Source organism: Barbatula barbatula, assembly GCF_947034865.1.
Source record: "Barbatula barbatula genome assembly, chromosome: 6".
NCBI lineage: Eukaryota > Metazoa > Chordata > Actinopteri > Cypriniformes > Nemacheilidae > Barbatula > Barbatula barbatula.
In genome coordinates this window covers 8,961,505-8,974,875 of record NC_136765.1, presented here as the reverse complement: position 1 = coordinate 8,974,875, position 13,371 = coordinate 8,961,505, and the positions used below count along the sequence as shown (strand labels likewise).

Here is a 13,371-nt window from a genome sequence, read left to right as displayed (position 1 = left end):
CGCTTAAAATAAACATTGACCTCCATCAGACATGTTCTGGTAAATGATTTGTTAAAATAGTGATTAAACAAATATATAAACAATATAAACGACGTCATGACGTAATATCTCAGTCGGGATTGAGATATGCTTTAAAAAAGACAATGGTGATGGGTTGCATATTATTATTATTATTCCTCCACATCCAGCGACGGGGCCCATCGTGAAGGTTAACCATCCGTTCTCATAGGTCGTTCAGTTGCGTGGTCATTCCCAGTGACGTAAAAACGTGAGCTTCTTTCGCCCGGTTCTAGATTTTTCGTTCTTATCTGGGATGCTGCGCCAATCGACGAGCTGTCTTCTGTCCAGAAGCCAATCGCGAACGCTGGTGGGCGGGGCGTGGCTCAATTCCAGTCCCCAAATGCGCAGGTTTACCCATATTGCCGGTTGACATTAACATCGGAGCCTGCAAGAATGCAGTAGAAGCGTCCTTCGCTAGGATTTGAGTGGACGAGTTATCTATAAAAAGCCATACATAATAGCGAGCGCTTCTTCTAGCTCGGTCAAAGGCGCCGTCTCGAAAAACGACAGGCACAGACCTTAGAATAGAGGTGGTGTGTTATCCTCACCCAGCTCAACTGTTCAAAACTGGACTGGAGGTGTGAAGCGTAAAGAAATAAGGACCGAACATGTCTGTGGTGGGCATTGATGTGGGTTTCCAGAACTGCTACATCGCCGTGGCCAGGAGCGGCGGCATTGAAACCATCGCAAATGAATACAGTGACAGATGCACTCCGTAAGTACAGCACTTCCCTGTAAAATGATGCTGTGTGCGGTTACGCAACGTTTGCTGTTGCCTAGCTGGTCGTTTTCCCGATCCAGTGTATTTCGCCCCTTAACTGTGACCGCAGGTGCAAAGCACCTAATGCAGCCGTTCGTCGATCATCTTTCAGTTTAATATTCTGATGGAAAAACTATAAAAGCGTTTCATAGTAGCCTGTCTTGCAATTCCTTGGAGAATTTAGATTACATTCTCTGTTTTGTGGCGTTTGAAGCACCGTCGATCGGCGAAAAACGGAGTGCAGAGGTACTGCCCGTGAACGGTATAATCTGACACTCTGTATGGGGCAATCCAAGAGACTGTGACCGTGTCGTCGTGTTGGTTTTCCAGTGGACAAATCCACACACGTTTGGGCGGGGCAGCACGCAAAACACACATTTTACAACGTGCTTTATGTCGTATTTTCTAAAGAAGACAAAAACACGTTTTTAGTCCAATGGCACAGAAACAAAGCACAGACGTGGTGTGTAAAGTCAATGCAGCGCATGATGTTGTTAGTGGAACTGCCACAACCAAACTGACATAGTGGTTGTAGAATGTATATATGACCTTTCTTGAATTATTTAAGGTATAACATTTATGTCTATGTTGAATGTGTATAAATAAAATGTCTCAATCGTTTGTTTCACACCATGGGAGGGTTTGAGAATGGACGCTGTCCAAGGTGCTGATCCACCCTCTCCTGATTCAGGCGGCTCTTCTGGATATTAAAATTGACAACAAAGTGTTTGTAAACGTGTGAATGTGATGTTTACCAACAGAGCATGCATTTCACTGGCGTCAAAAAACAGGACCGTTGGAAATGCTGCCAAGAGTCAGGTACTGTCTTAGTGTCAAAGATCAAACAATCTGCTTTGTATTTGAACCAGTAACCAACAGAAACATTTCCCTGCAGATCATAACTAACTTTAAGAACACGGTTCATGGCTTTAAGAAGTTTCACGGTCGAGCATTTGATGATCCATACGTTCGGGGGGAGAAATCCAAGTTGCCTTACAGCCTTCACAAACTGGACAATGGCAGCACTGGAATAAAGGTGATAAAGCTGTGTTCTGTTTTGTCGTATTTATTGAGCTGTGTAGACAAATATGAGACAGCTGATAAAGATGACAAGTTCCTAAAAAAATGAATAAGAAGAATGAAGTACTGTTATCGCAGGTCATCTTATCAAAACTGCTTTACATAGAGGACTTTTTAAAATTGGGTTCATTCAGAGGAATATGCAGAGTGGAAGGTGAGATATACTGCCAGGAAGTTTTGTCAGACGTTGCCTTGTTTAACTGAGTTGAATAAGCATTGTTGACATGTATGTGGGCGGTCATGCGTTAATGAGTTTCTGACATCAGAAGCACAAGACCAACAGACAAAGGTGTTTTTGCAGCTGGTTTTAAAGATTTTTTGACTGTTGCAGACGTTTTGACTTAATGCCGAATGAATCAGCGTCCTCGTAAAATGACCTGTTCAAGACACCTGTTCAAAAAACATTTCAAAGATTCTCGTAGGAACATTTTAATGTCCATGTCACAGGTACGTTATCTGAACGAGGACAAGGTGTTTACCATCGAGCAGATGACAGCCATGTTGCTCACCAAGTTGAAAGAAACTTCTGAGCACGCTTTGAAGAAGCCTGTGATGGACTGTGTGATATCTGTAAGTGATTCATAACAGGCAAACCTCAGACACAATGGCACACGATTGCACTGTTGACATGCTTACGTTCTGTAATGTTCCCACCAGGTCCCCAGCTTCTTCACCGATGTAGAAAGGAGATCTTTGATGGATGCCACTCAGATTGCTGGACTGAACTGCTTGAGGCTGATTAATGACACAACAGCAGGTTCGTAAAATCACACTGAAATTGTCAATTGAATAGTAATGGTAAGTCAGTGCATTTTGCATAAATTCTTGTAGTTTTTCCCTTTATGTTTATTCTACAGTATTGGGTTTTTGCTGATATCCGATATGATGATATTTGCAGATACTGTTAAAGGCCTAAATATCTTTATCTTCTTATGCACTGGGAATTATTTAGTTTCATTCTGATCCATTCATTCAGATGAAAAGTCATCTTTGTATGCATTAAATACATACTTCATATTAAAGATACAAGTTTCTTTCTGTGTGTGAGGCTTTTGAGAGAATGTGTTTTACATATGATTAAATAGAACTGGGTTTCATTTTCAATCACAACAAATGATTGCAGTTTCCTTCCCTTTCGTAATGATCGGTTTCATTAGTCATATTCAAAACCGCAAATGTTTGCCATCATAATGATACACAACTGAATCGGAAATCTATCAATTATACAGTTCAACGGTTATTATACCAAAATATTAGACTGCAGAATGCCATGTTTGACTCAGAATTAAAGTGACAGTTCCCCCCAAAATATAAATTCTGTCATCATTTACTCGCCCTTTTGTCGTTTCAAACCTGTATGACTTTCTTTCTTCTGCAGAACACAAAAGAACATATTTTGAAAAATGTTGTTAACTGGACCCCATTAACTTGCACAGGTTTTGTGTGGTACAATACAATGAATTGGGTCCAGTGCTGTTCGGTTCTTTTGTGTTCTGCGGAAGAAAGACAGTCGTAAAGGTTTGAAATGACAAGAGAGTGAGTAAATATTCTTGTTTATGTAAATTATTACGATTCCGTTTTTTTTAAATGCATTTCAAATATCTTGTCTTTTGCAGTGGCATTGGCTTATGGGATCTATAAACAGGATCTGCCAAACCCAGAGGAGAAGCCCCGTAATGTTGTGTTTGTTGATATTGGGCATTCATCTTATCAAGTTTCTATTGCTTCCTTTAACAAGGGGAAATTGAAGGTCTGTGTTATTTCTACCATGTTGTTGAATATGCATGCAGTACATTTAATCAACTTCAAGACCATTTTTCTCACAGGTTCTGGCCACAGCGTTTGACCCCTACTTGGGCGGTTGCAACTTTGACGAAATGCTCGTGGAATATTTCTGCGAAGACTTCAAAAAACGTTTCAAACTAAATGTGAAAGACAACCCGAGGGCCTTGCTGAGGCTCTATCAGGAGTGTGAGAAGCTAAAGAAGCTCATGAGTGCAAACTCTTCTGACCTGCCTCTCAACATCGAGTGCTTCATGAATGACATAGATGTACATGGAAAATTGAACAGGTAACTCAAATGTCTCGATTTTGGAAGTGATAATTGTTTGTTTGAAGTTGAATTCACGGTTTTCATGTGTCATTGTGATTGGACACAGGGTTCAGTTTGAAGAGATGTGCGCTCAGTTGTTGATGAGAGTGGAGGCGCCGTTAAAATCGGTCATGGAACAATCAAGTAAGCAGCATCAAATGAGCCAGTTTATTTTAAGGCACAGTTTAGTCTAAAAATAGAGAATATTCTGTTGTTATTTTGAGGCAACTTCCCAGCCATTACAAGTAAATGAGGATACATTTGTAGTTTTTGGGTGAACTATCCCTTTCGATCCACAATGAATACAAACGTTCTCTCTAATCCTTACACTTGAATTTGAAGTGTGATTTGTTGCAAAAGAAGAAACTTAAAATAAAATGAAAGATAAAAAAAGCATTTTTTGTTATAAAAAATGTATATCATGAGAATACTGTTACAGCAAATGATTCTGACCACGGTAAAAAAAATCTAGTGTCCTGATGCCTAATGTCCACATATTCAAATTTAGGCATTATATTTGATAATAGACGAACTTAAATATACTTCACCATAATTCATTCACATTTACCTTTGTTGTGTGGAAAAAGAAAACATTTAGTTTTTGCTAAACCCTTTTGGTGTTCCATGGACAGAAGAAAGACTTCTTTGGAAATCAGAAAATGTCAACTTGACCAAAAAGCAGCCATTGGACACCCACCAGATGTTACAGATTGATACATTTCCTCCTATTTGAATTCTTGTGCAGAGCTTAGTAGAGATGAGATCTATGCCATTGAGGTGGTGGGTGGCGCCACCAGGATTCCAGCCGTCAAGGAGAGAATTTCAAAGTTCTTCTGTAAAGACATCAGCACCACACTGAACGCAGATGAGGCTGTGGCGCGCGGATGTGCCCTACAGGTAAGATGTCACTTGAACTTAATAACAGGAAATGAAACGGCAAATCCCCAGACTCAGCCCTGGCGGTCTAGAATTTTCTCAAAGCTCAACTAAAGCCTTGCACTACTGACCACAAGGTCGTTGGTTCGATTTCTAGCAAGCACTCAAACAGTTTGAAAGCATTTCTTGAATGCGCTGTCTGTAATTTGCTTTGGATGAGCATCTACTGAATTTATAAATGTGAAAATGGCTTTGATGACAGCAATTGTAGGTGTAAACACAGACACAGCAGGGAGCGTTTGCATGGGAGAGCGATAAAAACAAGATGAATTCTGTGGTCCACGCATGGATTATGCTTTCTCTGATTTCTTACACTAATACCCTATTTAGACAACTTATGTACAGTAACAGCATTTGCTTGTGTATACAAAAATGTTTATTTTTGGTGTGTTTGTGTGTGTGTGCGCTTGTGTGTGTGTGTGTGTGTGGTAAGTGCGCAATCCTGTCTCCAGCCTTCAAAGTCAGAGAGTTCTCCATTACAGACGCCGTTCCCTTCCCGATTACTCTTCGCTGGAAGTCTCAAACTGATGAAAGTGTTGGGTAAGATGCATCGCAGTCTACCTCATGCAAAACATCCATTTATAAATCTGCTACACCTCTGAGTTATTTAATCAAATTTTTCTTTATTGCATGTAATTATTACTGGTGCTTGTTAAGGCAAGCGTCACTTAGAGTTTGAACAAACCCCTCATGCTTTGTATTGAATTGCTGTGCATAATTTATCCAGCGCCATCTGCACTGTGAGTATGAATGAAACCTCAAATTATACCCTGCAGCTTGTTGAGAAAAGGTACACTGTTATATTTTAGCAACACTTGTGATTTTTACCTGGCAGTCGATAAATCAGGTTAAAAAACAAAACTCTAAGAGCCGTATCTAGAGATCAGAATATCATAGAGACTTGGGCTTTTTTAATTGGGGTGGGTAGAAACCACATAGAATGAAAAACAGGCTTTAGAGACGGCATCAAAAATCCCTGACAAGCAAGAACACACTAGATTTGCGGTAGGGAATAGTTGTACAAATTCAGCATAGGCAAAAGTATGGAATGCTCAAAGGGTTTGAACAAAGTGTCAAGCAAGTGTGTGCTGTGCGTACCTTATTAAATACATCGACTTTTCCAAGCAATTTCACTAAGCGTCAGACTAGTGTGTCTTTATATTTACAGTATATTCTGTTTCTCCTTTTCAGTGAATGTGAGGTGTACAGTAAGAACCATGCTGCACCTTTCTCCAAAGTCATAACCTTCCACAAGAAGGATCCTTTCGACCTGGAAGCGTTCTATAACTCTCCACATGAACTGCCTTATCCTGATACAAGAATAGGTACATATCATAGTATGTCGTATGACTTCCAAAGTGTCAAGGCTGACATTGTGTTGTGTCATTCTTAATTTACGAATCAGATTAAAATGTTTCTTTGAGAAAATTTACTTTAGAGTTTTAGTCAAGTTTCTCTAGCCTAATTCACGACCAAAATGAGAAAGCTCATGGGGACCCTGAAATAGTAATTCATGTCCTCATTTGATTAAGAATGGCCTCAACATTGTGCGCCATTGTGTCAGAGCACCTGTTATTCCAGCTGAAGTGGGTTAGTCTTAACCTCAGGAGTGTGTCACCACCCACCTGCCAAGTAATTAGGACTGAGAAATGTCGTCCCATAAGCTTTAACTTTCATCACATCAGCTGCTTGCAAAAATATCTAATATTAAAATATCTATATTGAGCATGCAACAATATATGAGGGCCCAATACACTCCCATGTGGCAATCCCTTGAATCTGGTGCCTAAATCTGATTATGTTTTCATGTGACTGATTTTGCCAGATTTTGGAGTCAAAACTCAATTGAGTGACTAATAGTAATTCTTCTGTATTACATTGTATATTCTTATAATATGAATGAAATCCAATTATTGCTGTACTATATTTCAAAATCAAGTTTAGTGGCAGAAACAGAACCACTTCAAATAACCATGCAAATAACATTATTTAAATGCTTTAAAAACAAAAAAATGTTCCAAAAACATTATATAAATGATATGAATTACAAAGGTCAAACTTGAGCACCAGCCAATGAAATGTCTGAAAAATGTTACGTTTCCTAAATATCGACCAATTTAAATGAACTGCAATATATGAGTCAACCTGTTAATGATTGGTTCTTAATGATCTTGTTGTTCTGCTGTTGTCAGGTCGTTTTACTATACAGAACGTTGTACCGCAACCTGATGGTGACAGTTCAAAGGTCAAGGTGAAAGTGCGTGTGAACGTGCACGGGATCTTCAGCGTGTCCAGTGCTTCACTTATAGAGAAGCAAAAAGGAGAGGCAGACGAGGTGCAGATGGACACAGAACCTACTGTACAGAACGAAGGCCGGCCTGAAGATCAGGTAGAGACATACGTACATGAACAACTTACTTGCAAAACAACATACAGCCAGTTATATCAAGAAACGTGATGCATTCTTCCGTTCAGTGGTGCTCCGCTTGAAAAATAATTTACATAACAAGCAGATGTTTAAGCACTGAGCTTTTTCAGTTTATCTTTGGAGTGTGACGTTATTTGTGACGTTTGTTCGTGTGAGTGTGATGCTATTTTTACATCCTTTTTCATAGAATAAAATGCAGGTGGATCAGGAAGGGCAAGGAGAACCCAGCACTGATGAGGAAAGAATGAATAACTCTGGCAGTAAGGTACAATATATCTCAGAAATACCGTGTGTAAAAAAATAAAAGAAATGCCTTTGGACCAGTGTTTACATCTTCAAAATGGTCTGTAGGTGGAAAATTCAATATCAGCCTGATATTGTTAACAATGTTACCTGATAGTTCTGTATTTGCCTTTTTTTTCTTAAGGATGGTGCTTCTGATAAGCAAGAGCAAGGTGCAAGTGGTAGCAAACCCAAAACAAAAGTAAAGAGTGTTGATCTGCCCATCTTGGCCAGCACCACCAGACAGCTAGATAAAGATGTGCTCAATCATTTCGTTGAATATGAGGTGAGTCTAAGCTTTTTACTTCGATTTCAGTCTGCCTCAGATCCCTTGAGTATAGTCAGACGGCTGGGGATTCATTTAACACTTCAAAGTAGTTCTCTTTAATGTGCATCCACGCGATGCATTTTGATGCCGGTTCCGGGGTAGAATGTATTTTAGATATACTTTGCAATTCAAGTTGTACTGAATATGTTGTGAGCAAACACGAATTGCAATAAACAATATAACAAATTGTTAACAATTGTATTATAAAACACACCAAAACATTATAATCAGCAAATTTAATCTCATTTTGGCAAGTCTTACTATTACTATGTACTATTACAATTGTCACGGCAGCCAATGTCCAGTAGAATTATTGTTTCTCACGGTATCTTACAATGGGCTTGTTGCTGAAATGAAGTGATGGATTTAGCGTTTGCCCTAAATATCCATGACCGAGCTTAATTCAGGCCCTAGGGAAAATATATTTGTAGATCATTACGTCAGTGTGAATGACAATACAGATCATGTCCCTCACTCATATTTAAGATGTAATGATGAAGTCTGGATAATAATGGCACAACCTTGTTCTATTGTTAAGCCTTTTGTCATAAGTAGAAGAAAAACATGTCTGGCTGCCGTTGTTTATCTCTGTTGGGGGTTGTATGTAATGACTTCCATGGTGATTGTTCGCTTGTTTTGCTAGTTGTTTAGTCATGAATGTGTTTTATTACTTTTAGAAGTTGCTTGTAAGAATGTTAATAGCTGTAAATTATAATGTTAATGAAGGATGTTGGTAGATGAGTATATCATTACAATAATGTAGTTTCTGAATGCATTTTATTGTATTCTGTCTTTCAGAAAAAAATGATCATTCAGGACAAGCTGGAAAAGGAGAGGAACGATGCTAAAAATGGCGTAGAAGAATATGTTTATGACTTGAGAGACAAACTGTGTGGCATCTATGAGAAATTTGTCACTGAACATGTGAGAACATAATCTCTTTGTTGTCTGTACAGCGGTTGCTCTCAGAGATACCACTGGGGATTTTACTGTTTTTAATCTTGAAAATAATCTATCCCAAAACTGCCATTCTCAATTCAACTGCCATTCAGCAAATTTAATAGAAAAGCCGTATTATTAATTGATGTACTGTATCTTAGTTATTTTTTATTTCACAATCAGCACTGTTTTGTGTGAATGTGATTTCAGGAAAGCAATCGACTCATCCTAATGCTGGAAGACACAGAGAACTGGCTGTATGAAGAAGGAGAAGACCAGGAGAAAGAGGTCTATCAGGACAAATTGTCTGAACTCAAAGTAGGTATTTTTAGGGCTGTTAACAGATTATTAGGTTTGTATGTCTGTGTACCATTTTGTTTTCATAAATACATACACATTTCTTTAATATGTACAGTACATGTATGTGTCAGTGTATTTGTTTTTTAAATACAAAATACAAAAGCACAGTACACAAAAACTTTTATCCTGGATGCCATTAATCGTTTAACACTCCTAGTCTGAAGTGATCATATGTAAAAATATCAAAGAATGCATATTTATAGATTCTCAATTTTTACACATTTCATGAGAATGATATATAGTTTGTCTTTCAGTGGAACTAGTAGAACCAGAGAGAATGGCAAAAACACTGACTGTTTATCCCAGTAGTGGGGACAAATCAGTTTGAGGTGGGACTGTCTGTTTTGCAAACCGGTGGCAGACTAGGGAGTGTTCTCAATAACTATCATTACTTTTGCGAATCTCCCTGTACTTTTAGTGGCATCAATGTTCTGTTTTCTGTCCCGGAGCTTGCAGTCAATAGATTCAGTTTGTCCCACTAATAGCCAATTTACAAAATGTACATGAGCCGTTTGTTACAGCAGGATGTTGTGTTTGGGTTTTGTAGAAGTTTGGTGAGCCCATTGAAGAACGGTACAGAGAGCATGAGGGCAGACCCAGAGCGTTTGATGAGCTAGGCAAGAAAATACAGCTATTTATGAAGACTGCGGATGCCTATAAACAGAAGGTAAGCTGTAAGATATAAATAGAATAATCTTACTGTGGAGTCAACTGGTAAACTAACACTAGCGACATGCAAGCCACAACACCAACAGAAAGCCACACATCTTTGCCAATGCATATCTTGATCAAATATATTGCTTATATATTGCAAAAGGACTATGCGTTGCAAGTCCTTTTAGATATAAGCATCTGCCAAATTCATAAATGCTTTATTTTATTACTTGAAATTGATTTTCAGACCTAGTCTACAAATGTGGACCACAGTTCTTGCTTAGAAGGGAAATCCTCCAATGCACTCATGTGATAAATTTAAAAAGCCTTTAATTACAATGGGATATATATTATACAAGTGTAGATTACGCGTTTTGGCTTACACAGCCTTCTTCAGGATACATATCCATTGTGCAAACAGCTCTACTTAAGCTCTACTATCAGTGGGAGTGGCTAACACTATACCCCTTGAACAAAAAAGGAAAAACAAGAGGCAATAATATAAAAACATGTCTACTTGGCATGTTTCATGTCTTGCAACTGAAATTTGAAATCAATATCTGATCTGATCAATATCCGTTTCAATCTTTGAAATTGGCAGTTTGGAATATTCTGTTTTAAGTATGGTATCATGATCGGTTCATTTCCTAAAAATCGAGGTGTCTACATCACCATTAGTATCCTTAGTTATTTTGAGATAAAGGAAATTGATTTTGGACCTCGTGTACTCAAGGCTCAGATTGCGATTTATACCAATTCTGACTCGGAACCAAACTAGTTCTTGCTTGTTGTGTATTTAGGACCCAAAGTGTGCCGCTCAGCCTCCTTTTTACAGATATTAATAAGCTTATTTGGAATAATAACTTTACACAGCTTTACTGGCCTAATTACTTTCACAACTTCATCTGAAAGCTATTTAGCGAACCATGTTATGTCTGCTAGTATCCTCAGGGAACATGTGCACAGAGATGATGGTTTTTTCAATTTTGCGGGTCATTGTCTGTGAGAATAAATGTGTGATTTATGATCATCTTGATCATCATCTGTCTTGTTGTTAAAAGAACAGTTTTCCTTAAAATGAGACATTCTGTCATCATTTATTCACTCCAAGTTATTCCAAAAAATTATGCTTTTCTTTCTTGTGTGGAAGACGAATACGAAAGATGTTTGAATGCATCAAACAGTTCTTGGTCACCCCTGACTACCATAGTATAAAAATGTATTTGTAAATATCTTTGTTCTGTAATGCACTTATAGTAGAGGTATAACGTGTACAAGGGAGTTGAGATACATGAACCACATCTTTGACATTTGACCAACAGGATGAGCGCTACCAGCATTTGAGCGCTGAGGAGATTGGTGTCGTTGAGAAGAGTGTAAATGAAGCCCTAGCCTGGATGAATGCAAAGATGAACGCCCAGAGCAAACTCACAATTGCTCAAGACCCAGCAGTCAAAGTAGCAGACGTCATTCAAAAGATTCAGGTTTGTACCGCTTTCTTAGTCAAAACAGCCAAAACAGAATCTTACCATGATAGTTGTCCCATTAGAATGATCACTTTCATAACGAATAACTCTAATGTGCATGAAAACATGTCCATACAAAACCCTGAAATTATATTTTACATCATATAATGAAATATGCCAATTATTTGAAATGCATCCATATATACTGCATATCAATCCATCTGACCTGTGTTGAATTACAGGAGTTAGAGGAGGTTTGCAATCCTGTGCTCACCCGACCCAAACCCAGAACCGAGGAGCCCATAGAAGAGGGAGACAAAAACAATGGGGCACACAATGGCCCTGCTGCACAACAAGGTGCTGAAAGCAAAGGCAATCAGCAGACGAAACCTCCGTCTGGAGAGATGGAGGTGGACTGAGCCCTTCCACTCTGAACCCGCTGCCATTCTCACTTAAGCCACTATTAAACCTTTTCAACTCACACTGAATTAATAGCTGGAACCATTCTCTTTGTGTCAATCACTCAGTTGGCTGTATTCGTGCATCTGTTTGTTGAAGTCTGCTGTTCTGTTGGTTTTCTCTTGTACCTATTAAGGGGTCGGATGAGGCTATCCTTTGAATGTTATAGCTATTTTCTGGAGTCAGTATGGGATTGGACGTCCATGATGGATCATATGAAGTACTGTAGATGTAGTTCAGTAGCTGAAACAACACAGCCGCTCTTAACAATCTCGTATCCCTGAAGTAATGTGATACTTGCATACTGGGAGACCCAAAGTCATTCTCAAGAGGTCAATCATTTGTGCAAGAGGCACAGAAACTTGTTATGGGAAACATGAATTAAAATAATGTTTGATCAATCCTTAAGGTTGAGGAAAACAAGCAAATATGTATGCAATATACGTATATAAATATATATTTGTATTTAACATGAAAATGTCCAAAGGACGTGTTGTCTAGAGCCTGTAAATATTATTTTAGTAATTTGAATTTATGGGTGCTTAGATATAGGTACACTCCTATTGTTGACATTGCAACGCTTTTAGCTCCGTAGTTTCATATGAAAGTAGAATGTACTGAGCGGTTCATTACCTTTTTTCCAGTTTTCATGCAGTCCCATAAAAGTCTTAAGGTTTGATGATCACAAATAATAAATCATGCCTTTATGACTAAATGTGTGTTTACTGCCCTGACTAAATAAGTTTTTACATCAAACATTTTATTATATTATTTTATTACCTCAATTACTATTACTAGTACATATATATATTTACAATTCGTGGGGAGATACAATACAATTGTAAATAATACATAATTAAATAAAACAAAAGAAAAATAATTTTACAAAATGAATAAACAATGCATCTTTCTTCATTAAAGCGTAATATAAGTTCGGCAGAATACATTTTTCAAAATTAATGCAAAAATAGCTTTAAAACAATATTTAATATACATAACTTTGGCTTTCTGTATGAAAAGTGTTGTTCCAAAAATGCATTTATTTCATAAACTTAAAAAATATAAGGACGCCAGAAACACAACAAAAAAATATTATGATGATTCCCTTATATTTTTTGTAGTATAAACTCACATTTTACTCAAATATCATCGATATCCCACCGCGTTACTGTGTGATTTTTGAGGTCGGATAAATGAGCGTGCCGAAAGGAATTTTCAATTGGGCGCGAAAGCTGCCTGTTCCACTTCAGATCAAACGCTATTAGCCAACATCTAATAGTTTTTGTATCGAAGATTTTAAATATGAAACCAAGAATCTAAATTTGATTTATAAAGTTACTAATGACTATTTTTAATTTAAATCTACGTGAATCTAATGTGTTAATCTAATCTAAAGTCACCAGGCGGTAGCGTCGCCAACAGCTTGATGGCAGACCATACAGCTAAAATTGTCCGCTGCCTCTATTTACATTTACATTTAGTCATTTAGCAGACGCTTTTATCCAACAAAGAATTCAGGGAGCAATA

General features: G+C 38.0%; 1 protein-coding gene across 1 annotated transcript; it reads left to right on the top strand.

Moving 5' to 3' along the window:
• The first annotated feature begins 395 nt into the window (after positions 1–395).
• hspa4l (heat shock protein 4 like) lies at positions 396–12,556 on the top strand. Its single transcript, XM_079458224.1, has 19 exons — positions 396–775; positions 1,582–1,639; positions 1,716–1,856; positions 2,348–2,470; positions 2,558–2,657; positions 3,517–3,650; positions 3,727–3,971; positions 4,060–4,136; positions 4,738–4,889; positions 5,362–5,468; positions 6,120–6,253; positions 7,121–7,317; positions 7,544–7,621; positions 7,784–7,924; positions 8,765–8,890; positions 9,116–9,223; positions 9,813–9,932; positions 11,242–11,403; positions 11,628–12,556. The coding sequence occupies exons 1-19, from the start codon at positions 669–671 to the stop codon at positions 11,802–11,804; spliced, it is 2,487 nt and encodes an 828-aa protein (XP_079314350.1). The 5' UTR covers positions 396–668; the 3' UTR covers positions 11,805–12,556.
• The last annotated feature ends 815 nt before the right edge of the window (positions 12,557–13,371 follow it).